Genomic DNA, 27145 nt, shown 5'->3' on the forward strand with positions numbered 1-27145 from the left:
GGCTGTAACATCCTCCTGCCCCTTTCCTCCACCAGCAGCAGCCCCGGTGATGCACTCGCACAGACACAGGGGTGTCTGCATCAGCTTCTAAACCTACATGGGTTTGCAGAGAGAAGCAGCCCCATCTCCAGACTGCTGGGGGGCCTTAGGGAGGTGCTGCTACCCAAAAAATGCAGGGGGTGCCCGGGCACTGAGCCAGAGGCACCGGGTGCCCCACACTGCTTTGGGGCTGCCCCTGCTCCCCTCAGTGCTGCTGAGTTCAGCACAGGTTCAAAACCTCCGCGGTTTTGGCACCTGGCTTGTTTCTAACCCCAGCTCAGAACTGCCAGGGCAGCACGATTTCTAGGTACACCGTAGCTCCTTTGATGCCACGGAGATCTGAAGGCTAAATAAAGCCGTAAGCTCCGCTCCGCATAGCGCTCGGGTCCAGCTCCAAGAAACCCGGTTCCTTTTTATGGCCTCTTCAGATCGGCAGCTTCCCGCTGGCTCCAGCCTCGCACCGCGTGCGCGCGTGAAACAACGGAGCTCAGAGAGCCATGACAGCTAGGAAAAGGCTGGCTTTCACACTGAACTGTTTCTCTCTCTTTTTTTTTTTTTTTTCCCTTTTCCTTTTGAAATTACCCCATTTGGGCCTCTAATGGAAAAAAATAAAAATAAAAAATCTGGTGCTGGGTATTCAGCTGCTGGAAATCAGCTCCTCGTTACTGAAAAGCACAGAAGCGGTCATTTATGTCACAGAAGTGACATTTAAGGTCACTTGCATTCATCATCCGTGTCCCTCCTGGCCTTTGAATATACGGACCGAGGAATCAAGGGAGCCGTGATGTTCTGTGCCAGCACGGGAGGTAAATCCTGGAGGCCAGCAAAGAAGCAATCGAATCAGTAAAGAGTCCTCAAAGCACGATTTATTGGTGCTCTCAGGTGAGATCTCACCAGGGCGAGATGCTGCCATGAAAAGAGAGAAGGCAGCGGGTCAGATAACAGATGGGCAGTGGATGTATGGGGACGACCCTTGGGCAGGACCACCCCAGCCTGCGGACGTGGCTCAGGGACGCTCCTGTCCCCAGGGCTGGGGCAGGCAGAGCACTGCTGGCCCCGCTCACTAGCTCTGCATGAAGAGGTGGAAGTTGGTCCTGGTGAACTCCTGGTGGATGCTGTCGAGCAGCTTGTCTGAGTCCTGCGGGACGTCCGAGGGGACCGGCTGTCCCGGCAGGAGGCTCTGCTCCGGGGTGTAGGTGAAGGTGAACGAGCTGGAGTAGATGAGGCCGTCATCCCTGATCAGCAGGAGCGGGACAGTGATGGGGTATCGCAGCCACCTCCAGTCACTGCCGAAGGCGGAGACGTCGGGGACAACGCACACCAGGGATTTGGGGCTCCTGGGAGCAGTGCATGAGGAAAATGTGCTTTAATGACCTGGAAGGCACATCACCTCCAAGCTGGAGCTCAGTGGGAAGCCTCTCACCACTCTCCCCTCTCCTCCTGGCTGTTTTGTTCCTCTGCCAAAGCTCCTTGCTTGTCTTCAGCCCCTGGGGTCCCTGTGGCCTCCAGCCACCCCTACAGCAGAGCCCTCCCGCACCAGGAGCAGCACGCATGCACCCAAACGAGCAGCAGCGAGGTGGGCAGCGACCCCAAGCCCCCCTCCCTCCCCCCCAGCCTTCCCCACCATTCAGTACAATGCTCCAGCTTGGTCCCACAACACGGGTGGCACAAGTGCCCCCTTCACCCAGGCTGGCAGCCACGAGCCTCACAGCATCCCCAGTAAAGCCCATGGCACCACTGTGCCCAACCCAGAGGCTCCCCCCCCACCATTTTTCCACCCTTACCTGTACATTGTCTCCGCCTCCACGTCTCCAAACCAGACCTTGAGGTGTGCGTGGAAATGCTCGCCCTGCACCTCCAGCATGGCCACGTCCCCGCCACCGGTGAGCTGCGGCGGCAGCGCGTTACGGCACCGGCTGCTCTGCCCCGTGCCCCCACCCCACACCGAGCCCCAAGGAACGGGGCAGCAGCCTCGCCGCACCCCCACGCCAAGAGAAACTGAGCAGAGGAGCCCTTTGGGGATGGAGATGCCCCAAAAGGCGCCCCGCAGCCAGAGCCCTGCCTACCTGCAGGGCAGCGATGAGCGGCACGGGGCTGACAGGCTCGCGGGCGCAGGCCAGGCTCTCACTGAAGGTGTACTCCACCATTTCGGTGCCGATGATGGTCCAGCAGGAGCCGTCGTTCAGTAGCTCCCGGTTGGCTTCCTTCGGGCATGGAGATGCCTGCGGAGAGGGTCACAGCTCTGAACGTGTCACGGTGGGGACAGCAGGGGACCAGGGCCAAGGACGCCTGGATTCTGCCTGGTCCCGGCAAGTGACCCAGTGCCTCTGCTGTGAAACGGGGACTGATACGCTTTGCAAACACCTTGGTGATGAGGTCAAGGTCCCCACCAAGGCTGGAGGCTGGTGGCTCTGCAGTGATTCTTAGCTCAATTTAGAGGCAGCCCCTGTTGGTAGCACACCTCCCCCTCCCCATGACCCGCTCCCAGCGAGCAGCCAAGCGGAGCAGTTTGGATGTGGAGCACCCGGGGGTCCTCAGCCCCTCGTACCTGGAACTGGATGACTTTCTCCGTGGACAGACACAGGTACATGCGGTCGCTGCCCTGGAACTGGAAGGCACACTTGTGGAGCTGGGAGATGGGCTCGTCCACGTCCAGCATGGCGTACTGCTTGCTCACCTTCCGGATGATCTGCGGGGTGGGGGCACCTGTTCAGCATGGGGCTGGCGAGTCCCCTGCCCCAAAGGAGGCTGTGCCCCCGTGAGGAGGAAGCAGAGGGATAAAGCATACATTGCCCTGTGTGAGCCCCTGGGCTTGAGGGAGCAGGAGAGCGGCGTTGGCCCACAGATTGTACCCATTGCTCAGAGCCGTACCGCCCAAGCCCTGTGGGGATGGAGGCTTACCAGGGGAGGCAGGGTGATGCCGGTGGCTGTGCAGATGAGCTGCACCACGGAGCCGTAGCGGATGTACCCTTCCCGCAGGGGGAACTCACTCCGGGTGTAGCGCTCATCGGCTTCGGGGGAAGGAGAGAGGCAGAGTCAGTGCCTCGGGCAGCAGGGAGCAGGTCTGGCTGTACTCATGGTGCTTTTTTATGGCTTTATCTGCCCTGCAAGTGCTCAGTGCTTGGAGAGACCTGGCTGGGAGGCCGGCACCCAGCAGGGCTGGGATGTGGTACCGCGCAGGGACATGGCCAGAGGCAGCCCCATGAGGCTCCTTACCCAGGTGGAGGGTGAAGGCTGCCCACTGCCTGGCGCTGGCAATGAAGGCTCCCCCCTCCACGGAGAGGTAGCGGGTGCTGACGGTCTGGGAGCGCAGGCGGTTGAAGAGGGACACCTTGGAGCCCGAGGAGATGCACACTGCGGGGGGAGGTGGCTGGGTTAGTGCCTGCCAGCTTGCTCGGGGTTTGAGCTACAGCCCTGCTGCTTCTGGTAGACCCGGGGAGGATGAGTCCTGGTTACTGGGGTGAACAGCACTGCAGCAGGCAGCACTTCCATCTGCCATTCTCTATGTGCAAGCAACAGCCAAGCTGCACCTTCCAGAGGTGCAGGTGAAGCCCACAGAGTGGGGAGCACATTGGCATCAAGGTGCTACAAGTTGCAGTGGGTCAATCCTTTGGAAAATGGACATCAATATGCCCACATGCATTCTTTTTTGAGGGTGCCCATGAGCTTTGGATCAGCCCTGACCACTCTGAAGGCAAGATGTGAGCACGCATCCCATCCCATCCCATCCCATCCCATCCCATCCCATCCCATCCCATCCCATCCCATCCCATCCCATCCCATCCCATCCCACCCCTTCCCGCCCCCCAGCAGACCCATCCCCGTACGCACAGTCCGTATTCTTCAGTGACTGCTTCTTCTGTGAGGGCTTGGAGATGACTTTGATCAGCTTGCTGTGGAAGGTGCCGATCTCCTGCCCATTGCTGAAGAAGAGCTTCAGGACCAGGCGGAAATGTTTGCGCTTGTCCGCGTCCGAGATGTACAGCGCCTTGGCGCAGCCGAAGCCCTGCAGAGGGCACGAGGGGCGGCCGAGCATGGGCTGGGGGCAGTGGGCATGGCCCCAACCTCTCCATCCTTCCTCACCCTCCTCACCTTCCTCACCACCAGCCCAGGCACGGCGTCCCCCCAGGACAATAGCGCCCTTTCAAAGAGCCCCGGGTTCATTTACAGGGGGAAAGGGCCGGAGATGTTATTACAGGTGCGGTGAAGAGCCAGGGATCGGCAGAGGCTTTATTTACACAGGGGGCAGAGAATTCCTCATGGAAATTAATGTTCACGTGTGATTTATCCCGCGTAACATGAGGGATCGCCCTGGGTTTTCGGTTTCCCCGCCATGCTGGCTCTGGCAGGGCTGATACGCCGTGCTCTAGCAGCACCTCGAGCGTTGCAAACAAAGCCCTTTTTGTCATGTTTTTGGCCCAACGCAGACCCTGCACTCTTCAGGGACCCCAGATAACGCTCTTTTCCCGCTCTTTTCCCCTATCAAAAGATGCCGGCTCTCCTCTGAAGCTCTCGAACCTTGGGATCGAGCAGTGTTTTCCTTTGCTGTTTACTCACAAATGAAAGGGCAGGCTTTCAGTTCATGATAAGCAGCACTGCTGCGCAGCAGGAGCACAAAACAGGCCGGGGAAGCCATGAGATTTTTGGCAACCCGCCTGCCCCAGGGCTTCACAGACCTGGAAAGGTGGTAAGAAGGACGGATCCTGCCCACGGGGGAGCAGGCACTGCAGGGCTAACCCCGCACAGAGCATCCCCAGAGGAGCAGGCTGCAAGCCCTCAATTTACCTTCGAGTCCGGCTGCTCCTCAAAGCTCAGCTTCTGTGTCTCCATCAGGCTGCTGCCCATGCTGTCCAGCCCCATGTACCCCCACACACGGAAACCTGCCTCTCCCAGGTCCCTGGCTAGAAGAGACGGGGACAAAAACCCTCTAGCCCCACTCTGATACCCCCTGGAGCTCCTCCTGGGGTGGTCCAGGCTGCTTCCTGCTCAGGTCTGGACTGCAGAGGGGCCAGTCCCAGGGAAAGAGGAGCTTGGGGGGCACAGAAATAACCATCAGGATGCATTTCCCTTTGCAGAGGCAGAGGATGGCTCACTAGGAGAGGTCTGGGGCTGCCACCCCACACGTACCTGTTAGCTGCTCCTGCTTTAGCTTCCAGCCCGGCCCACTGAGGTAAACGCAAGGCGGGGGGCAGAAAAACCTGTGGAGACAAGAGGACCCCTCCTGACAGCACTCAAACACCCACAGATGGTGCTTGGCTCAAGGTGTGGCTGCCAGCAGCCCTATGGAGCCAGCACGGTGCCGCTGACACACCTCTGGGTGCTGCTGGAGGGCACAGGGTGCAGGGTGCTGCAGCCCCCCCAGCTGAGCCCCTGGGGTCAGGCCCCCGCTCTCTGCCCGCCTGGAATGCAGAGTTTCGGCAGCTCAGGAACAGAGTTTGCATTCACAGCCAGAATCGGAGCCCAACGCAAATAAATCTATGCGCGGGGTTTTGGAAACCTATTTTCCTGTGTTTTATTTGGGTTTCCACTGTCTTTGCACTTGGGTGAATGGCACAAATTCATCCTCTATTCATACTGGGTAAAACGGGAGCAGTGCAGGAGGGGGTGATATTTTGGGGCCCTAAAGTGCTGGGCTATGGATTTATTTATACAAATCCCTTGGGCTCTGGACCCTGAATCCCAACCCTGAATCCCAGCCCCGCTCATCTGGGGGCAGCTCAGCCCCCGAGGCAGAGCTTGTCACCTCAAAGCTGCTCTGCGCTCAGTAATAAGGGAGGATTATTTATATCACAAGGGTTAATGGAGGATTAATTATACTCTGGTGCCACATGCTGACGTCGCTGCCTGGGAGTAGCAATTTTGGGGATTCGAGCCAGAACCTCAAGGTGTTCTTGCGATGTGGGGAGGATTGTCCAAAATAGCAGCTTTGGGGAGACGGTGGGCATTGATGGAAATGTCCCAGTGTGGCCGTTCAGATGTTAAGACGATTTCCAGAGCACTTAAAACACTGACCTCTCTTCTTATTCTTTGCAATTTCATGCTGAGAGGGTGAGACCTGAATAGTTTCTTTCTTTTTTTCCCCAACCCTCTGACCTCCCTGGGAGGAACCTGGGAAGAGGAGTGCCCACTGGTGCGGGTTGGGGCGAAGGTGCCCTCTCGTGCTGCTCAGCCCATGAAGACTCTTACCTTTTTTCATTGCCGTATGACTTCTGGGCGACCTTTGCGTGCAGTATGAGTACTGTCTGGTCTGCTGGCAGCTGCAGGTACCTCCGCACACCATCTCGGAGCAGGTTGGCTTGGTAGGGGTTGGATCTGCGAGACAGAGGTCCCACAGCATCGCAACCCCCAAACGGGGCTCCTCGCCTCACTAGCAAATGGTACCAGCCCCAAACCCAGCCCTCAGCTCCCCGCACCATGCAGCTGGGCACCGAGAGGCATGGGAGAGCTTTTAGGGCCACATCAAGGCTTTCTGCTCTGGTAACTGGGAGCAGTTCCCGTGCACCTGCCCTTTAACTCTGCTGGCTCAGGCGGTCAGGCAGGGACAGGCTGGCTGAGTCTGAGCCTGAGGTGCCCTGCTCTGCTGTGGGACCCGAGGGACCACGTTACAATTAACCTGACACCTCCAACCCTTCACTTCCAGCTTTCCCATGCTGTGAATGAAGCCGATGCTTTCCTGTCTGTACTGTCTGTATGTGAAGATGAGCACACCTCCCATACAAACAGGTATTTCCCCAGTGCCTCCTCTGTTGGCAGATAGTCCCACAGGGATCCAGCACTTTGCTGTCCGCAGTTCCCCGTCACTGCCCTGTTTGGTTATGAGATGGGCAATATAACCTCGATTCTCCATGCAGTAATACGTCACCAGCAAGCATAAACCAACGGAGCTCTGCCAAAAGCAGATTTATGGCAGGTACCGGTGCCACCCACAGCATCAGCTGCCACTCTGGATTTGCTGAATTCAGCTGTCCAGGCTGAATTTGCTGCCCTGTGCCCCAATGCCCCAAGTCAAGCTTTACCCCCTGGTTTGCCACCAGAAACCTCTCCAGGGTAGGTTTTCATCTTGCTGAAACCTTCTCTCCAGCCCTTCCTTCCACTGAGTTGTTTGTATCCTTGCTCAGGCAAATATAAGAACAAACCAGGCTCCGTGCCTGATTAATTTTTTCTATTTTTTTTTTCCTGCATTGCTCAGTGTTCAGTGCCAAATGAGGAGCATGGCTTTGGGCCCAGCTGGGTGTCAGCTCCGTGTCCCCTGCTGGGTGCCCCCCACCCCACTGGGTGCCCACCGCAGAGCCTGGGGCTGCCTGGGAGCGGTTGGGCTGGTGCTGGAGGCAGCACCTCAGCTTCACCCATCAACAGGGAGTGTTTGGCAGCAAATTGCCAAAAAATGTGGATTAAGACGTGTGCTGACAGCGTGGCCAGCAGCAACGCCTGCTTTGCAGAGCTTCCTGCACCAACAGCTTGGGGCAGGGCCGGGCTTGTGCAGGTATCATTGCTCCGTACCATCACATCCCTGCGTAACGCCAGAGGCACGGGGACTGATGCACAGGTCTTATTGGAGACTTCTGGAATAATTATCCATGTGCTACTTGCTGCTTAGAGAGGGAACGTGCACACCAACGGCAGGTAAGCAGACTGTGGTTCTTCAAATTTGATGTCTAGCTGGGGAAGGGCTACCCAGAAACCTGGAGAGTTTAGTTTCTCCTTTCTCTGCAGCCATTGCTGTCCAAATTTGGGGGTTAAATTGTTTGAGTGACGCCCCTCTGAACAGTGCTCACCATTCTGACCAGGAGCCGACCACCCAGCGTCCATCATCTGGTTTAGATTTGCCTTCAGAAAGTCAAAGGGCTATTGCTAAAGCGGCTCGGTATGCTGCTCGGTACCCACTTGGCTCCTTCTGGCACCTCCAGCCTCTGCAGGGTTACAGGGAATTATTCACTCCCTCTGACATTTATTATATTAAATTATTAAAATGCTTTGATTGTAGTGCAGTGTTAGTTCAGTGTCATGTTAGCGGCACCGCGCGGGCCGGGCTCTCACAGCTCACACTAACAGCCTCCTTTTCAGAGCCACAATTCCCAGCTGGGAATCAAACGCTCTCGCACAAAGTTGGGCATTATGCAGAGGCAGAGCGAGGCCCTGCCTCCTCGGCTCTGCGGGCCACGACCCCTTTCCTTGGCTGATTTTTTGCAAGCCTTTTCCTCTCTGTGCTCAGCCTGGCGCTATGCTGTGCTGGGGCTCTTCTCTTGCTTTAAGCCTGGTGGGTTTGGATGTGCTGCAGGAGCGGGTGTGCTTTGAGGTGTGCTTTGATGTGATGATCCCTGCAGGTCCCTTCCATATGGGGATGTTGCTGGGGTGTCTCCGGGGTGTCTCTGCCCAAAATGGGGGATGTGACAGCACCCAGACTCCATGCATGCTTACAGTCCTTGGCCACATTGCTGTGCATGGGCCAGGAAGCAGGAAAGGAGAAGCAGAACCCCGCATGCTATCCGTGGAAGACACAAGACTGGACCAGCTCTGGTGTGGACACCCCCTGGTCTCCCCATTGCCCTCTGCTCTGTGAGGGCAAGTAGGGCAGGGAAGCCCAGCAGCGCCCCGTGTTTGCACCCTTGGGTGACCCCAAGAGCAGAACACCCACGTGAGGGCACTGGGAGAACCAGATCCCCCCCATGCCACTGCTCCCCAGCCCTGGCTACGGTGCGGTGCGTGCTCTTCCCCAACATTCACCGGCTCAGCCTGCAGAGGATGGGTGCCAGTTTTGGAGGTCCTGCTGGGAACTGACTTGGAACTGCTTGGAACTGCTGTGCCTGACTTGGGAGACCAAAATACCACCACCCATCAGCTCTTAGTTGGGGTCTTCAAGCCACTATGTAGACAAGAACCTTAACTCACATTAATGCTATCCTGGAGTGCACGCTGATCCAGGTGCACAGTTTAATTTTCTGCCTTTCACCCCCAAAAGGAGCTGCCGTTTGCCTTGCTCAGAGCCCAGCTGCCCTGCAGCTTGCTGGTGACTTGTTGCCACAGAGTGCAATTGTTCTTTCCTGTGGCTGGGGAAAACCAAATGTCCTAATAAAGAATATCCATTTTAGAGGTCTGGGTTATATTTCGTAGAGAGCAGGGGAGAAAAAGCCTGCAGAGCTCCTGGGTATGGAGTCAGCGTGATGTTTATGCAAAAGGAAAAGCCATTAGAAATCACAGAAATGAGAAGCCTGCAGTTTCTGGCTTCCCTCATTTTTCAATACCTCCTTTAATCCAGACCAACCCAACCCACAAGCCCTTGTATATGCACGGGTATTTATAAATCCTATATTTTCGTCGCTGCACACACAAGCGAAATTCAGCCTTTTCTGGGCTTGGGGGATTTCTTGACCACACCAACGGCAAACACCGGGGCAGGACGGCTGCAGGGGGTGGGGGGCCAGGCAGGGTGGTCACCCATGGTGTGCTCCTGCCCCGCCAGCACCCTGGCAGCACCCAAACGCCCACGTTTGGTGCCGCAGCATCGCCTCGACTGAGAGAAAGCTCAGATAATGTGGGTGGTTTGCTGGGGTCTCCTTTCTCTGATCATCCTGCTGTTTGTGTTAGAGCAAGGAAAGTGCTGCTAAAGCACTAAAGCTTGGTGCTATGAAGCACTAAAGGTGGCTCCTGCCACCAAGGAGCTGATGTGAGTGCTGCAAGGAGGTGGAGGGCTGGGAAGCTCTGTTCCAGGGTTCCCTGGAACAGCTGGGAAGGGAAGCTCTGTTCCAGGCTCTGTTCCAGCTACAGCCCCGCACATCACTTGTCCTCGCCGGCAGCTGGACGAGGTTCAGCTCCCTGGTTTCAGCTCAGCTCCCCAAGCTCCCAGGTCTCTGGGGGTTTGTAAGGAAGGACACAAGGAGTTTGGGGGCTGTTTTCTGGTACCTTTGCATTTTATGGTTCACGCACTCTGCCAGCAGAGGAGCAAAAAGATAATAATAACCCAACACAAAATACAATAAATAAATAAATAAATAAATAAATAAATAAATAAATAAATAAGCAAACAAAACCCCCAAAACCCAAGCGGAGGAAGCCTCTCGCTGGCCGTTGCGGTGCCGTGCAGGCAGGGGCTGTGCCCTGACCCCGCCGTTTTGCCCCCCGCACTGCCCCCGGCGCCGCCGCTCCCACCTGCGCGGCTCCCGCTCGCCCCCGGCCGCCAGCCCCGGGATTTTTGTTTTTTGGGGGGGGGAGGTGGCTGGGGGCTGGGGCCCCTCCCGCGCTATCCCGGGCCGGGCCGGGCCTGCCCCGCCTCCCCCCGCCCCGTTAAATGCCGCTCCCGGCACCGCCGCTCAGCACTGCGGCCCCGCGCAGCCCCCGCGCAGCCCCCGCGCAGCCCCCGCGCAGCCCCCGCGCAGCCCCCGCGCAGCCCCCGCGCAGCCCCCGCGCAGCCCCCGCGCAGCCCCCGCGCAGCCCCCGCCGTACCTGAGCCAGTACCGCGGCGGGGAGCGGCTCTGAGGCCGGTACGGGTGAGTGAGGGGCTCCACGGCACCTGCGGGGAGGGGAAAAAGGGATGGGGATGGGGTGAGGGGGAGCCCCGACCCCGCGGGGGGTGGAGGTTGGGGGGCTACCTCCTGGGTTGAGGGGTTAGGGAGTGATGTGCCCCCTTGGGGGAGTGTCACTGATCCCTTGATTATCACTGATCTTTGGGGTTTCTCCCAAAAAGTGCATTTGCTGGGTTCCCCCACCTGTATGCTTTTCCCTTTCTGTGGTGTCAACACTTGCTGTCCCAGCTGGATTTTTGGGGTGCAGGGTGTGGGTACTGGGGTCACAGCACCCTGCTGTGTAAAGCAGCCCCTGCTCTGCTCTCGGTACCTGGGGGGAGGATCAGGCTCTTCCTTGCCACAGGGATGGCGCAGTTTGAAGTCTGCGTGTTCTGCTCACCTTTTGCCTAGCTCTCAGGCTAGTTCTTGCTTATACAAATGAGGATCTCTTTTAGCAGAGAATAATAAGGTCTTGTACACCTGGGCAAAGCGCACCGAGCAATAGGAGAGCTAGATCTTGCCAAAAGATACGCTGAGAAGTGTGCCCTAAGTTTGTTCTGCACTGCTTCTGCATGACTGGAAAATTGGGGCTGTGAATACTCATAGCTCTGTTTGTGCATACCCATAAACATGTTTGTATAAGCAATCACCCACCTTTGGCTTATCACTCCGAGCATTGCACACAGGAAAAAAATAGCTTTGGGCATATTTGCTGCAAGCAATTACGTGGGAAAACTTGTCTGGGAAATCAGACTGCTCTGCGCTCATCAGATCTGTGCCAACATGCAGCTGAGTGGGGCTGTGCAGGTAACACGGTTCTTGGGGATTTTTTCCCCCCTTTTTGGCCAGAAGGTGTGAGGACGGCTGTTGCTGCAGAGCAGGGAGCTGCCCAGTCTGTCCCAGTCCTGAGAGCACCCACCTGGTGTCAGTGGGGAGCAAGGAAATGGGGCTCTGCTGCTCGCGGGACTGGGGCAGGGGGAGAGGGCTCTACAAGAGGACCCTGTTCACACGGTTTTACCTCTTCTACTTAAGTCCACGGGATTTCTGCCTCCACTGAGACCAGACTGCATGCAGTTACTGCAAAGTCCTCTCCATGGGACTCTGTCGCATCTCTTGGTGGCAATAACAAAGCTTCTCCTTATCTTTTTTTTTTCTGAGAACAGGAGCCATCAGTCACAGGCAGTCAGCCTGTAGGCTCTCAGCAGCAAGTAGAAAATGTATTTCACAAGCAGGTTCTTGCAATCTCTTTGGGGAATATCATTAGATTGGCATCTGGTACAGGCAAAAATTGTGTGTGCGTGTGTGTAATCTGCTCTCGATCTCAGCCCTGCTATTTGCCACCAGGACTTGGCAATACAAAGAGCAGAGTTAACTTCTGGGCTAAATCTGGCCTCGTCTGAAATCCAAGTTCCCATCTGGAGGGCGTGCAAGAGATCTTCGTGTTTGCAGTAAAATGGCACTTTCCATCAAAGCAGGCAGGGGACTGCTGCATCCAACTGGAAAAAGCTGCTGTTCATTTTTGTGGAGGTTCTGTGTTTGTTTTTTTTTTCCCTTGAAGAATTAAATGAATTTGATGGGATTAGTACAAGATGGGCTTGGGAGTTACTCCTGTTGGTGACGGTAGTGAACAGAAAAGATGTGGCCAACAAGGCAGCCTGTTGTAGGCAGTCGGTGGTCACAGAAGATGTTTGTGCTCTGCTTGCTCATAACGTAGCATTTCCCTCGAGGTTGGCACTAGGGGTTAAAGGTTTTCAAGAGAAGCCTTTGTTTAAACATTTTTAAAGTTTCCAATAGGGGCCCCTTTGTTCACTTTCTGAGCCGTGTGCCTGCCTTGTTAAAAACTCAGTAAAAAAAAAACTCATAAAATGCCACTTCCAAATGCTGGATGAATAGGGCTGGAACATAGAGAGAGGCAGAGATAAGCAGCATTTGTACCTATGTGCACATGTGAATTACAGACAAACCCTCCCTAACTGAACAGAAGGGACCCAGGAAAAACACAACAACAGAGATTGAGTGGTGTTCATAAAGAGGCTTATAAAAATCAGCTGCTCCCCCAGAAAGTGTCCCTTTTGTGCCAGATGTCCTGCATGTTTCTTCCAGCTGTGCCACGAGGCTGAGCAGCTCCTGCATCATTACCTCGTGGAATTGTTTTCTTCACTTTGGGGACAAACAGTAGCAAATTGAGTGGGGCTCTGCTGGCTGCAGGGGAGCTCACACAGCCCTGGGTCCAACTGGCAAAAGGGCTTTGTTGAGCAGCCAGGAGCAGGGACCTGGCCTTGGTGCTCTATTACCTGCTGCAGGCTGGCGGAATCGCCCTTCGATGGGTATTTGGTGGTTAAGAGGGTTCTGTTTGCTCTCCCACCTGCGATAAATGTGAAGGGTTTAAGGCCAGCCCTGCTGAGTGCATGTGCTCAGGAGAGGAGGTGTCAGTGTCCAGCTGTGGCAGTGCTTCCCTGCAGGGTGCCCCTGACCTGATGCTGCATCTGAAGCTTTTTTGGCTCTCAGGCTGCTTCTCCATCCTAGCATTTCCCATTGGACATGGGATCCTTCTTCTCCAGCACATTTCTGCCTTTGCTTGTCTTTTTTTTTTTTCCCTAAACTTCCGATTTCTCACTTTGCAAGCCCTTAAGTGCACAGGTGAACCCATCCCTACCCTGGTGCACATCAGGGACATCAGGGCATCCCATAGAGGTCAGCTGGGGTCCCTTGCAGAGAGGTGATGGTGACTCGGTTCCTCTCCAAAGGCTGAGCCTTCCCGTCCCTGGGCTGTGTCGTGCTGCTCTGCTGGTTGACTGCCGGTGCCAAAGGGCAGGATCCTGATCTGCAGTCTGCAGGTTGTCCGCAGCAGGAATCAGTAGGAGCAGATCTGTTGTCAGCTCAGTTAGCCCACTGTGCAAGAGTCTGTTGTGGCTGGAAAATTACTGGGGTCCATGAGCTGGAAAAGACAGGAAAACCCTGCCTTTGGAAACTCACAGCTCCCACGCTTGCAGCTGGACTTGGATGGCTTCCTCCAAGTGTCACATTAAACACCCCCTTGCTCTTCTCTTCTCACAGCATCTTGCTTTGGTTTTAACAGCACCAGCCAGGAGCAGAGTGACACAAAACACTGCCATCTGCACTCAAATGCCAGGCAGAACCTGACAACCTCACAACCACTCTCCCTGTCGTCTGCTGAGCCTCATGTCAAGCTGGTGAGGCTGATGGTGGGCTGGGAGCGGCTGCAGCCCCAGCATGTGGCTGTGTGTTCCCCTTGCTCTCTGAGGTGTCCCTGTGTCACTGTCCCAGTAGGAGAGCCAGCCCAGGTCCCAGTGCTGCCACAGACCTGCTCTGGTCTTGAGCAAGTGGCCTGGAGTCTCCTGGCCTCTGCTTGCTCATGCTGCACTGTAGGACTTGCCTTGGAGAGCCTCTTGAGGCCTCCAGACCTCAGCAAAGTGACTTTGGGCTGTTCCCTAGTGTCTCCAGGGAGCAACAAGCCTGTAGGTGTTGTCAGCAAGGACTCAAGAAGCAGATTCAGATAACTTCAGAATAACAGATTTAGATAACTTCAGCTACTTGCTCATGGATGGACCAAAAAAGGCAAACCTCACGCTGTGGTAAGGCTGAAATCAGCTGGAGCGTCCGATGCTGCTCTGAGGTTTCCCGTACTGCCTTTGGGATTCTCAACATGAAAAGTATCTAGACAAATATTTCAACCTTTTCTGTCGTGAGGAGGGCTGAGAAGTCTCCACATGCTTTCCTGTGGCAGCCAAAGGCTCCTCGCCTTCTGCTATTTCAATTAAACACGCGGCAGGACGGGCAGAATAAAGGGGAGAGGCACGAGAATATTCTCCTGGCGTCTTTCCGTGTGCCAACACATTGAGTCACGTCTCCAGGGCGAGAAATATGATATAAAGATTTAGAGAAGGAGGTCAGGCAGCAGATCTGTAATTGTGGGGCTGAAATGGCAGGCGCTCGCTGCGATTGCCTGTGCCCTGTGAGCTTGCTGGAGGTCAGCTGGGGATACAGGTCCCAGCAGATCCGGGAGGCAGAGGTCCTGCTAGGAGCTGTCAGCCTCAGCGTTTAGAGACACCGGCTCTGCTGCATCAGAAGCTCAGCTGATGAACTCTGCACCAGCCCAGGAACTGCTCTGGGCCATTTCTTTCCCTTTGTGGTTGAACATGCATACTTCTGGGGAAAAAATGCACTCTAACACCTTCCTCCCAGAACAAGGACTTGGGCCATGGATTGCTGCCTCAGCTTCTGGATGGCCCATGCCTCTCTTCCTCCAAGGACTAAAGTCTCCTGGCTCAGGTCAGCTGTCCTCCAGGGGCTCGTTTGCAGATGAGCATTCTCTTTTGAAAGAGTCTGGAAGGTGAGCACTTCCCCTGGTGATTATTCTTCATCAAAATCTAGAATTATTCCAAGACCCATCCAGTTTTGCTGAAAATGCCCAGTGGGAGCAGGGCTGCGTGCAGCTCAGGGGACACGTGCAGGGTAAGGATAACAAAGAACAGAGAACCTGCAACAGGAGCCATCTCTTGATGTGATTGATTGAACAGTCGGAACTGTCTGACCAGCTGATGTTTTCCTCTTGGCTACATCTTCAACACATGCTTTCAAAGGCCATGTTTAATGTGCAAGTGAACATGGCATTTTATTTTCTTGTCAGCTGCTGCAGAGCCCAGGTACTGCGTGTTTCAGAGCAGAGCCGGCTGGACTGGAGGAAATTCCTCTAAGCACAGCAGGTATTTTAGGATTAGATCAGAGACAGACCCCACCTGCTGCCATAGAGGACATCTAAAAGGGGATGCTCTGCCCATTGGATTCCCCTCAGAAGGAAGATGCTGGCTGTGGGAAATGCCACCTCATAGCACAAGCCTGTTGGGACATTTGGGATGTTAAATCCATGAGGATAAGCTGTGAGACAGATATCTGCCACTCACCCTGCAAACAGACACAGGCAAGAAACACCTCTCTGCTCTGTGTTTTGGGGAAGATGCAAACCCAAGCACGGGAATGGGCCCCAAAAATGGGGAATTGGCTATTTCAGAGAAGCCCCCTCAGCGTCCAGCAGGGCTTTCCTGTTACAGCCCTCCCGCTGGGTCCGAAGGCATGATGTGCTGTTGGAGAAGCACAGCCTTGCCTCTTAAACACTGTGTCCTTCCAGGTGGCACTTGGCCCAGACGAGCTGCTGAGTGCTGTAACCGGAGAGCGCTGCGATGTCCTGGGAAGAGGCTGCTCTCGTTATCCCACGTGTGCGTCGGGGAGGGACCGAGGGTGTGCCAGTCCTTATAAAGGGGGGAACATCTTTACTCTCTGTCGCTTTTGGACTGGGAATCCGTTCTGTTTCTCTGGTCCTGATGTGATGGTGCTTGCTGATGCTTCCTTGTTCTGCAAAATAGTCCCCAGGGTGGATTTGGGGCTCAGAGCAGCAGGGGCACCCCAGGACAGTTAGTTTGGGTTGCAGCCTCTCATGCTGCTCAGGGAGAGCTCTGTGTTAGGGACTGAGCCCCGACCTTCCCAAGGGCACACTGCTGGGGACAGCCAGGCACCCAGGGTGCCCGAGGAGTCTGGAGCTTCATGTTTGGGGTGCAGAAACCTGGGAAAGGAGCTGCTGTGCCAGGGGATGTGCCAGCACCTCTCTGCTGTGCTGCTAATGAGTGCAGGCTCTGGCTGTGTGTTCAGTTTGATTTTTTTTCCCTCCTCCATTTCAGCTCAGGGAGTTTTAGCCTTGCTGGGGTGCAGGCAATGTTTCTTTGCCACCTGAAGGAGACCTGCTGCTGGAAAGGAATGTGTAAGCCTTCCGCACAGGCGGTGGGCTCCGAGATTAGGTGTTTCTGGGCACCCCTTTGCAAAGTGCTGGCAGAGCTGGGCTTCACCTCTCTCACATCAGCCCCATCCATCCATTGAAATGGGCTGGGCCCTGCTCTGCTGCTCTGAAGTGCCTGCTGCCGTGCAGGTTACAAGCTCTAGAGAAACACAGGTGTCACGAAAAGGGGAGCTGAGAAGCCAAGTTCCACTTTGAAACTGGGCTTTAGTCCAGCGACAGAGAGAAACCAACCTTTGGGCAGCCCTCCAGGGGAGTGTGGCTCCAGCTCCAGGAGCCTCGGCCTTTCATATTGCTGGAGTCTTGCAACTATCGAAACAACGTGCATGGGGTCTGCACAGCAAAACCCCACATCGGGAGGGGTCTCCCGCTTGATGCAGATTGCCTGCATCTTTCCAGGCAGCAGTCATTGCTTCCTTGTCACTCATGCCTTGCTGTCTTCCTCCCCTGTCCCCACCTGCACTCTTTGGTAAGAATTTATTGTGGGCACAGGCCCAAAGGATGTCTCACTGTCCTGCCAAGCGCAGGCACACGTTGGTGTCCCCGTCTTCCAGCCTGAGGCTAGCTCTGTGGTGCTGTCCTGAGCACAAGGACTCTGTGTCCAGGCTCCTGAGTGTATTTTGGGTCTTCTTTGGCACTTTATTGAATAATACTCAGGCAGGAGGTGAATTATGGCCTGCAACGCTGCCTGGTGGGGTCTCTGCAAAGAAAAGCCCTGCGGTTGGGTGCAGAACAAAGCTGGTCATGCAGGGAGGCAGGGGGTCATGGGGACACCATGTTTGGAGCCGCTCTATCATTGTCCAAGATCTCCAGCACAGAAATAGGTGCTATTAGCTGACAGCACCCATGGCATCAGGGCCATGCACCCCTTCCACATCACCCATTTTAAATGTGGTTGTGCCTAAGACCTGGCTCTGACCACGTAAACACAGGGGTCTGTGACACCACGGCCACCACTTGTCCTGTCTGTGAATGCATAGCCCTCTCCTGAGCCTCTCACCCCCCTATTTCTCCATATTCTCCATTCTTCCTACACACCAGCAAGCAAAGCCCAGTCCCTGTTTTTACACCAGGAGACGTGCTGGCTGCATCACCCCAGCCCTGCCGTTTCAGCTTGCCCAGGGGAGGAGGCACCCAGGTCCAACCTGCAGCTGAATCAGAAGGGGAATATTCAGAGCATTTCTGTCAACCTGCAGCCAGCAGAGCGCTGCCAAGGAGGCCAGGCTGAAACCTGAAGCGGCTGGTTTTTTTCCCCTGAGGCTCAGCACTTGGCGGGGAGCAGGATGGGAGGGAGGCGAGTGCCCCGGGGGGCTGCCTTACCTGGCTGCCTCTGGAGGTTCATCCTGGTGTCCTCCTTGTCCCAAGGCACGAGGGGAGCTGAGAGGAGCCTGGGCTCATTGCCAGCCCTTTTGCCCCTATGTGTGGCTTGTCGTTTTGCTGCCCCACGTGTTGACCATCTCCTTCAGCATGGGCTGGCTTCCCCCCTTGACTTTTCCCCTTGAAATGGTGGGGAACTGGTGCGAGGTGTCCCGCACAGCAGAGGCAGCCCTGCGCAATGCTCACCCCCCCCCCCCCCAGCCCTTTTCTCCTTTATAGCTCAGTGTTATCTCAAGGTCCCTGCTGCTGTTTGCCTTGCCTCACAGCACCTGCCTGCCAGCCGCCTGCTTCCCACCCATCTCCCTCCTGCTCCTGGTGACAGGGGGCTCTGGCGTGCTGCACCCCTCAGCGTGGGGTGAACCCCCCCATGGGGAGCAAGAAAAGCAGGTAGCTGTGGAAATCGTCCAGTATGGGGTGGTGGGAGGGATACTCAGAGGTTTTTATCAGCTTCCCAATCCCCATCAGCCTTCCTGCTAGGTGTTTGATTAAATTGGGGACAGCCAAAACAACCCTCTTGGAGCTGGATGTGTGGCTGAGCCACTGTGCCCGGTCCAGCCCCTCCAGCCACAGGGAGTGTGAAGGCTTCATCCAGCACTCAGATGCTGTTAAAAATAGATCAGTCGTGAACTGGTTTTCTCCTCCTTGGTTCCTGGCCCGCGACTTCATTCCTCCCTCTGGGCTGGCTCTGAAGCTCTCTGGATGCTGCAAGACGCAGGCTCTGTGCCAGCCTGCCGCTGCAGGGAGGCTTGGAGAGCAGAGACCTGCAGACGTGAAATAGGTGGCACAACTGTCCCTAGAATATTTAGTGGTTAGTGAGCGCTTTCTCCTATAAAAATAAACAATAATAAAATATAAAAAGTATTGCAGGAGGGGCTCAGTGAGGCTGCAGCCCCCTGCCAGCCCCAGGGCAGCAGCTGGGGCTGGTGGTGCTCCCCGGTGAGGGGCTGCATCTCGTCTGACCTCTGCCCCTGTCTACCTTCAGCTCCCAGCCCCTGGGTGCTGCCAGGGCTCTTCTGCTGAATTTCTGCTCCCAGAAACCTTCCTCGTGAAGCTGGCTACATAAGTTTGGCTAAGTTAGAGGTGAACAGCAAGTCTCTTGCTGTGAGGCTGGTATTCGGGACACCACTTTCCTCTTGCAGCCTTTTTCTGTCCTTCTGAGTTCTTCAGTGTGGTTTTTCAGGTGTGAACACTGGAGGCGATTTTAAGACGCAGCTGTGCAACCTGTTATCAGCATCAAATACATTGGGTTCAGGGCTGCACACAATCTCTCAGCAATTAAGTGGAAACCGTGGTGATGAATTACAACCAAGACCTCATGGGGCTAAGCAAATATCAGCTGATAACCACCGATAAAATTAATTTCCAGTGTGCTTTTTCAACAAATACTGTTCCAGCTCCTGCTCCCCATCTCCCTGGGGAAGCTACACTGCCTGCAGTATTTCCCTGCTGCCCCTTGGGTTTCCAACCTGCACCGGGGCTGCTCTGGATGCTGGGGCTTTGGGCTCCCTCCCAGTGATCCCCCTTATCCAAGGGTGCCCGAGCACCTCCTGACTTTGCTTTTGTTGCACCAAGGTTGTGCTGTTGCAGCCCCAGGTTTGCCATTTCTTTCACTAGACTTAGGCATGGCAGGAGGGCTGGCACCTGCTCAGTCCTTGCCTTATAGCCCCCCCAAATAAATCCACGGAAATACAGGAGCCAGATGAGGGCAGCCAAAACAAGAAAACACAGAAATGGGCAGGGAGGGAGATAAGCAACAAGCTGAGGTTTTGGATAACCAGTCTAAATATCTTGTTTCCTCGGCTATCCCACCTCAAATGCCCAAATCCTTCACCCAGGTCCCACAAACCCATCTGCATAGGCACCATCAGCTCCCGTGCATGTGGAGGTTTTTGTTTTCTGCTCTCCTTGAAAAAAGTCAGAGAATAAATTCTTGGAAAAGCAGTCTTTGCCAGTGACTCTGAGAGTCTTCTGAGCAGGTTTTGCTGGCCTGGCGTTTAATTTTTGGGGTGTCTTTTCCCAGCACGGAGCTGGTGGCCCTGCGATGCTGGGAGCAGTGGGGCCGTGGTCGCGCGTCCCCGGGAGCGGAGCTCCGCTCGTCCTCTGGCTGCGGCGAGCGCCAGGCAGGGAGCGCTTGGCTGAACATCCCAGCCGCATGGTTTGCAAGTGAAAATAAGGCTTGTCTGGTGGCCAGCTCCACCCAGAGCAGAAAATCAGGCCGGGTTTTTCACTTGGCAAATCGTTGCTATTGTAATGAAACGTAGCGGCGCTGAGGCTGCCCGTCCCTGCTTGGAACAGTCCCCACCTGGGTTTCGGGGAGGTTTGGGGGTGGATCTGGCACAACTGCTGCTGCTGTCTGGGGGATTTGGCAGTGCCAGGGGCACCCCCTGCTTGTGGGGTTTGCCAGCAGGAGCTGCAAGCCGTGGGGGTCAGCACTGACAGCACATCTCCTCTCTGCAGTGCACGCAGCAAGGATGAAGCTCCTGCCGGTCGCCCCTCTCCTCCTGCTTGTCCTAACGACGCTGGAAGCCAGGCCAAAACCTGCAGGTGAGCACCGGCTGCTGCAAATTGCTTAGAGGGGAGAGAAGTGAGTGTGTGAGGGTAGCAAAGCTCTTGGAGGAAGGCTTGGCGGGGACCTGATGCTTTGGGGCATCCCCAGGAGGATGCAGGGTCCCCACCTGCACCCCTCCATGCACGTGGGTCTCCTGGTGGGGAGGACGAAGCAAATTCAGGGGCACCAGCCTCTGTGCTCCCCGGGCAGAGGTGGCCAAATTGGTTCCAGTTTCAAAACCCATGAAAGCACCATATGGAGAAAGGAGCCGAATGTGTCTCAGAAACCTCTGGGCACTTGGGAGCAGCTGGGATGACAGCCCCAGTCTGGGCATCGTCCCAAGGGGGCTCGGAGTGTTTGCTTACCATTATGGCCAAATTCTCCCAGGCTCCGGTGCACACAAGCCAAGCAAAATATGTTCATTGGCTTTTCACTTGCTAAACACCCGCCCAGTTTGCACTGGAAGTTGCACCCATGTATCCAAGAGAGGCTGTTTGGCTCGACCCTCTTAATGTGCATGTCTGTAGCAAGGCTTTTCATTGTCTATTTTTTTTCCTTTTTTTTTTTTAAAAAAAAAAAAAAAAAAAAAGAATAGAATAGAGAGCTCTGGTTTTAGACAGGAACTGGAAAAATGCAGTAAAAAACAGGAGGTTGGAGCTGCAGGAGGGACAGAGGAACTGCTGCAGAGATGAACACGCCACTGCCTAAAACTGCCTGAGCCTTGCCAGGGCAGATCTGGACAGACAGAAGTGTTTGTGCAGGAGCAGGGCAGCAGCAGGATTTGGGGACGAGGGGACACTGCCATTCCCTATAGCCCCATGGCCAGGGCGTGTGTCCCCTGCCTCCTGTTCACAATCCCAAGCAGGCACCCTCCATAGGTTCATTTGGCAGTGGGAAGGTGCCGGTGAGCCCTGACCTGCCCTCTCCTTCCCCCACGAGCACCCCTACAGCCACCCAAAGGGGACACCTCTGCTCCTCGCAGGCTAAACCACCTCCTTGCCCTCTTGCAGCCCTGAAGTGCAGGACAGGCCCCATGGACATCGTCTTCGTGATCGACAGCTCCCGCAGCGTGCGCCCCTTCGAGTTCGAGACCATGAGGCGCTTCATGATCGACATCATCGGCAACCTGGACGTGGGCCCCAACGCCACGCGCGTGGGGGTGATCCAGTACTCCAGCCAGGTGCAGAACATCTTCTCCCTCAAGACCTTCTTCACGCGGGAGGACATGGAGAAGGCCATCAACGGCATCGTGCCGCTGGCCCAGGGCACCATGACGGGGCTGGCCATCCAGTACACCATGAATGTGGCCTTCACGGTGCAGGAGGGCGCGCGCCCGCCGCACAAGAAGATCCCCCGCATCGCCATCGTGGTGACCGACGGGCGGCCTCAGGACCGGGTCACCGAGGTGGCCACACAGGCCCGGGATGCTGGCATCGAGATATACGCAGTGGGCATCCAGCGGGCAGACATGACCTCGCTGCGGGCCATGGCCTCGCTGCCGCTGGAGGAGCACGTCTTCCTCGTGGAGTCCTTCGAGCTTATCCAGCAGTTCGGGAAGCAGTTCCAGGACAAGCTGTGCGGTGGGTGAGAGCCGCGGCGGCGGGGTGGTGACGAGGGTCCCAGTGCCTGCTCCTCACCCTGCACCAAGAGCAGGAGAGAAGATGGTCCTCAGGGGGTGTTTGGGGTGACAGCGCGCAGCCTCAGCCAGCAGGAGCTCTGCCTCATGCAGAGGCTGAGATGTGCCCAGGGGCACACTGCCCTTCTGGCAATGCCTTTGCCTGCTGCCTCCCTGCCCCAGTGCCCATTTCCCAGCCGGGTCTGTTCACATGGATGCGCAGACATAGCTGCCTGGGCTCCTTCATGAAGAACAGCTGAGCTCAGGCTGTCAACAGTAGCAATTAATAGTGAGCATTTAGTGCTTGGGTAGACCTGAACACCAAGGCCATTCAGAAACCTGCACAGCACAAGGGGTTCCTATGCCCGTGCACTGGAAATCAGCCCTATGGGACACCCCACAGGGACAGGGAGCATGCAGGAGAGCTGTACAGGAGCCCGTGGGCCGCTCTGACCCCTCTCTGTCTTGCAGGGGTGGACATGTGTGTGGAGCGCGACCACGGCTGCCAGCACAGCTGCGTGAGCACCCCCGGCTCCTTCTACTGCGAATGCAACCCTGGCTACCGGCTCAACGCAGACGGAAAGACCTGCTCCCGTAAAAACCTTTCTTTATTCTAACTCTCACAAAGGACTGGCAGGTGCGGGTCTTTTGGAGGGGAGCTGAAATGCAGCTGAGGGCCCAGCGAGGCCAGCAGCAGTGGGGTACTCCCAGTATTTGCCCTCCCAGAGGGCAGAGCAGTATTGGCTACTTCTGGCCATCACCCCAGCACCTTTCCTTCTTGCCTCGTGGTTCTGTGCCTGGGGAACTGCCCCAGGGACACCGAGGCATGAATGTGATGGGTGTCTGCTTCCCCTGCAGCCATCGATGCGTGTGCCGATGGGAGGCATGGCTGTGAGCACCAGTGCGTCAGCGCTCGTGGGTCTTACTCGTGCCGCTGCCGCGCAGGTTACTACCTCAACCAGGACAAGAGAACCTGCACCAGTACGTGTCCTTCTCCCTCCCTGCTGCTTCTTCCTTTCCTTCTTCATTTGCTTCTTGCTCATCCTCCCCTTGTCCCTCAGTATGTTGCCCCTTCCCTTGCTAACATCCCCTGCCCTTGCTCATGCTGGAAAAAAGGGCTTGGTGTCTCCCCAGCTTTACTCTGTTGCCACAAGCAGGGTCCTGGTCCTGCCCCATGCCGCAGTGGGACCCGCAGAGCCCCCCTGCCAGCCTCCCCCTGCCTCCTTCTCTCCCCAGTGATTGATTATTGCAGCTTTGGGAACCACAGCTGCCAGCACGAGTGTGTGAGCATCCCCAGCGGGCACCGCTGCCGCTGCCACCGCGGCTTCACGCTGCAGCCCGATGGCAGGTCCTGCAGGGGTGAGTCCCGCGGGATGCACAAGGGTGCTGGGGTCCCCTGCTCACACAGGGATAACCCCGTGCCCTTGCCTTGTCCCCCAGCCACCGACCTCTGCAACGGAGTGGATCACGGCTGCGAGTTCAAGTGCGTGACCAGCGAGGGCTCGTACCACTGCGTGTGCCCTGAGGGGCAGCAGCTCCAGGCTGACGGGAAGGGGTGCAGCCGTGAGTACTGGGATGCAGCACTGAGTTTTGGGGTGCAGCACTGAGTACTGGGGTGCAGCTCACCCTCCGGGCTGCAGTGTGGGGCTGCTGGGCACCCAGCTCCCAGCGAGGGCTTCACCCACATGGGCAGCTGCGAGGGGCTCTGTGTGGGTGGATGTGGGATTGCGTCCACAGAGACAGAGCCCAGAGGATACAACAGGAGATTTTGGGAAAGGTTCAGGAAAAGGGAGACCTAGAAGGGATGTCCAGGGGACCCTGGGGTGGCAGTGGAGCAGTTTGGATGGAGGTCCCCAGGCATTCTTGCCCCACTTCCCAGCCTCACCCCATCCCAGGGGCCCAAGCAGTGTCCCGCTGGTCCCTTCTCACCCCGCCGTGTGCCCGCAGGGTGTGGGGCTGGGCACGTTGACCTGGTGATGGTGATCGACGGCTCCAAGAGCGTCCGGCCCCAGAACTTCGAGCTGGTGAAGCAGTTTGTGAACCGCATCGTGGACCTGCTGGAGGTGTCCCCGCAGGGCACGCGGGTGGGGCTGGTGCAGTATTCCAGCCGTGTCCGCACCGAGTTCCCCCTCAACAAGTACCACAGCGCAGACGAGATCAAGGAGGCTGTGATGAAGGTGGAGTACATGGAGAAAGGCACCATGACCGGCCTTGCCCTCAAGCACATGGTAGAGCACAGCTTCTCTGAGCTGGAAGGGGCCAGGCCCCTCTCCCACAACGTACCCAGAATCGGGCTCGTCTTCACGGATGGGCGCTCCCAGGACGACATCTCTGAGTGGGCCAGGAGAGCAAAAGAGTCAGGTGAGGGGCAGGGGGCTGGGAACCATCCCGGGATGAATCCTTGGGATGGTTGGCTCTTGGGACTTGGGTTTAGCCTGCCCACCACACCCAGGCTTGTGGTGTTGCATTGCCTGCACCATGGTGTCAGGATCCTCTGAACAGCACCATTCGTGCTGCAGCATGCACTGTGCTGGTGCTGTTGTGCCCCTGCCTGCCTTTCCCAAATCCATGCCACGAGTGGGGGAAGCCCCAGGGTGGGGAAGCACTCAGCCTTACTCACTCTGTGTTTGGGAATCACCTGCTGTGGGGTGCTCAGGGTCCGTCCTCGCCCTGCAGGCATTGTCATGTTTGCCGTGGGTGTTGGCAAGGCAGTGGAAGAGGAGCTGCGGGCCATCGCCTCCGAGCCGGTGGAGCAGCACTTCTCCTACTCGGCAGACTTCACCACCATGACCCACCTGGTGGAGAACTTCAAGCTGAACATCTGCCCAGGTGGGTGCCCAGCCACGAGCCCTCATCGCCCTGATGAGCCTGCAGGGTGACTTGAGCCCCTGCCACCCTGCAGCTCACCCATCATTGCGAACACCTATAAGGCTTGTGGCAGCCTGGCAGGGGCAGGTAGAGCCCCTAAACTGAGCCTCAGGGCTGCTGAAACCCCAAGGTGCCCCTCTCCTGATCTCCTCTTACTGTTCATAGGGGGTTAAGTCTCAGGGAGGGATTATTTAGAAGAGGAGAAGCTGGGCGTGAGGGCTTTAATGCAGAAGGGCTGGAAAGACAAGGGGCTGGTGCTGCATCGGGGGGGGACGTGAGCGGGGCCAGCTGTGGCACTGTGCCCTGAGCACTCCCAAATCCCACCGACACAGAGGAGGGCAGAGGGGAGACGGAGATCCGGAGCCCATGTGAGTGCGAGGCGCTGGTGCAGTTCCAGACAAACACCGTGGCCATCCTGCAGAGCCTGACCGAGAGGAATATCCTTTGGGTGCTGCGTGGGCGCACCGGGGCGCAGAGCAGCCCGCAGCTCTGGGGGGCTGCATCCAAACTCCTGCCGGGGGAGGCACAGGGGCTGGCAGCAGGGATGGGAGGTGGGGATGGCTGGTGCAGCCTGTGCTGGCCAGTGAACACTGTCAGATCTTTCAAGAGATAAAAGGCAGCACTGTGACATCTCACGGCATGGAAGCTCAGTCCCAACCATGGTCTCCAAAGGGAGGGTCCCTGGGTGCCAGCAGGCACAGGTAAGGCTCAGTCCATGCTCCTCTGGGGCATGTTTCTCTCTCTTTGCCTGGCTCACAGTTTCCTTAGCACACTCACTTGCTCAGATGACGGCCAGACTGGAAGCCTTGGAGAAGCAGATTGCCCTCAAGAAGTGATCCTCGCAGAGAGCCGCGGTGCTCGGGGAGGGCACGGGGACCTCCGGTAGCTACATGGAGCTGTTATTGCTAGATTATGTGTAAAGCATCGTTGTTTGTTCTTGTATCACAAAATCCCAAGGGGATGTGGAGTGTATTTAAAAAAAAAAAAAAAAAAAGAAAAAAAAAAAAGAACTTGAGCAGAAGCCTTGCCACAAAGCAAATGGGTTCAGCCCTTGCAGTTGCCTCGTTCCCCCAGCCTGAGATGAGCTGGGCACTGGAAGAGGAGATGTGGTGCAGCTCCTACAACACCTGGCTCCAGCCCCAGTGCTCACCAAGGTGCTTTGTGAGAGAAAAACCCGGCGGTGAGGGCACCCAGAGAGCTGCTGCGGGCAGGGTGAGCCCAAGCTGCCAGCAGCGTGGGGCTGGACGGGGTGTAAGGGGTGTAAGCCCCTTGGCTGTGGGGACACAGCCCCAGCGTGCGCCCATGGGAGAGAGGGCATCAGGATCCCCTCGTCCCTGTTTTGGCAGGGTTGTTTGGGAATTGGTCATTATCGTGTGATTTTGTTTTTGTTTTTGTTTTTTTAATCACATAGCAAAATGGTAATAATTCTTTCTATAAATATCTACGTGTGTGTACATATATATTTCATGTCAAGAGCAGGGTAGTGCTATTTTTAAACACTTATTTTATATATGGAAATTTCTATCTTGACAATAAACACCCTGGAGATTTGTAGGACGTGGCTCTCTCCTTTTTGTTGGGCCTGTGTCCATGGAAGTGTCTGTGTCTGAGCAGGGGCCCTGTGGCTTTTGCCAAAGCCCCGTGCCCTCAGGCTCTGAAAATCCTTTGGGAAAATCCTTGCTTCTTGAGCACCCCAAGTGGGTCCCCAATGGGGACAAGGACGGGGCTCACAAATCGAGGCAGAGGTGTGAACCTAACCCCACCTGGGCAGGCTGCAGCCCTGCCGCTGGTGATGGGACCTCCCTGCTCGGCATGCAGCTCCCTGAAAAGCAAACAGTGAAAAATTAAAAGGGAAAAAACAACAACAGCAACAACAAAAAACCACTTAGTCTAGGATTTAATAACAGGCTTGATTAAAGCAGATAATGGCGCACACTGGGAGTTTGTATTAAGCCTCGGTTGGACTGGTGACACGTTGGCAGCGTGTAAGGCAGGCTGCAGAAGGGCTCACGGTGAGACCTTGGGGCTCTGCAAGCACTGGGGGTCCTGCCCTGGGGCCAAGGGATGGGAAGGGTCCAGCAGGAGGACGCTGTGGGGGGAACGAGGGGTACAGTGGGATGAGGGAAGCGTATGGGGAGAGCAGCAGGAGTGAGGCACCAGCTGGCTCTCATCCAGCTGGGATTTTTTGGGGGAGCATCCCAGGGCAGAGCAAAGCCCCATTAGGGCCCTCTCCTGCAGAGCACCCCTGGTGGCTTCTCACTAGGTGGCACCAGACACCAGCGCTAAGGAGGGTGCGCTGGGTTAGGGCACCCTGCCCCTGGGGACCCCAAGGCGAGCGGGGTGTCCTCTGCGGGGAGCTGGAGAAGGGTGGATGGAGGGCCAGGGAAAAA

General features: G+C 56.4%; 2 protein-coding genes across 2 annotated transcripts; one reads left to right on the forward strand and one right to left on the reverse strand.

Moving 5' to 3' along the window:
* Positions 1 to 890: 890 nt before the first annotated feature.
* Positions 891 to 17901, reverse strand: RBPJL (recombination signal binding protein for immunoglobulin kappa J region like). Its single transcript, XM_084538039.1, has 12 exons — positions 17668 to 17901; positions 10480 to 10546; positions 6226 to 6351; positions 5167 to 5237; positions 4825 to 4940; positions 3871 to 4045; positions 3256 to 3393; positions 2941 to 3050; positions 2588 to 2728; positions 2106 to 2261; positions 1824 to 1927; positions 891 to 1376 (listed from the first exon to the last, which is right to left on the reverse strand). The coding sequence occupies exons 1-12, from the start codon at positions 17687 to 17689 to the stop codon at positions 1103 to 1105; spliced, it is 1500 nt and encodes a 499-aa protein (XP_084394165.1). The 5' UTR covers positions 17690 to 17901; the 3' UTR covers positions 891 to 1102.
* On the forward strand, positions 10409 to 26309 carry MATN4 (matrilin 4). Its single transcript, XM_084538038.1, has 11 exons — positions 10409 to 10523; positions 20182 to 20268; positions 21283 to 21852; positions 22359 to 22481; positions 22746 to 22868; positions 23124 to 23246; positions 23328 to 23450; positions 23835 to 24248; positions 24564 to 24716; positions 25088 to 25192; positions 25533 to 26309. Exons 2-11 carry the CDS (start codon positions 20196 to 20198, stop codon positions 25589 to 25591), a joined length of 1866 nt encoding a protein of 621 aa, XP_084394164.1. The 5' UTR covers positions 10409 to 10523; positions 20182 to 20195; the 3' UTR covers positions 25592 to 26309.
* Positions 26310 to 27145: the final 836 nt, after the last annotated feature.

Source organism: Aythya ferina, assembly GCF_964211825.1.
Source record: "Aythya ferina genome assembly, chromosome: 16".
NCBI lineage: Eukaryota > Metazoa > Chordata > Aves > Anseriformes > Anatidae > Aythya > Aythya ferina.

What these genes read in the sequence shown, in the direction of transcription:
- RBPJL (XM_084538039.1), bottom strand. Translation starts at nt 17,689, where the DNA reads ATGAACCTCCAGAGGCAGCCAG. An exon ending in GAACCTCCAGAGGCAGCCAG is followed by an intron (nt 10,547 to 17,667) that starts GTAAGGCAGCCC and finishes CCCTCCCCGCAG; the next exon opens with GTGCCGTGGAGCCCCTCACT. An exon ending in GTCACTGAAGAATACGGACT is followed by an intron (nt 3,394 to 3,870) that starts GTGCGTACGGGG and finishes CTCCCCCCGCAG; the next exon opens with TGTGCATCTCCTCGGGCTCC.
- MATN4 (XM_084538038.1), top strand. Translation starts at nt 20,196, where the DNA reads ATGAAGCTCCTGCCGGTCGCCCCTCTCCTCCTGCTTGTCCTAACGACG. An exon ending in AGACGGAAAGACCTGCTCCC is followed by an intron (nt 22,482 to 22,745) that starts GTAAAAACCTTT and finishes CTTCCCCTGCAG; the next exon opens with CCATCGATGCGTGTGCCGAT. An exon ending in GCAGAGCCTGACCGAGAGGA is followed by an intron (nt 25,193 to 25,532) that starts ATATCCTTTGGG and finishes TAGCACACTCAC; the next exon opens with TTGCTCAGATGACGGCCAGA.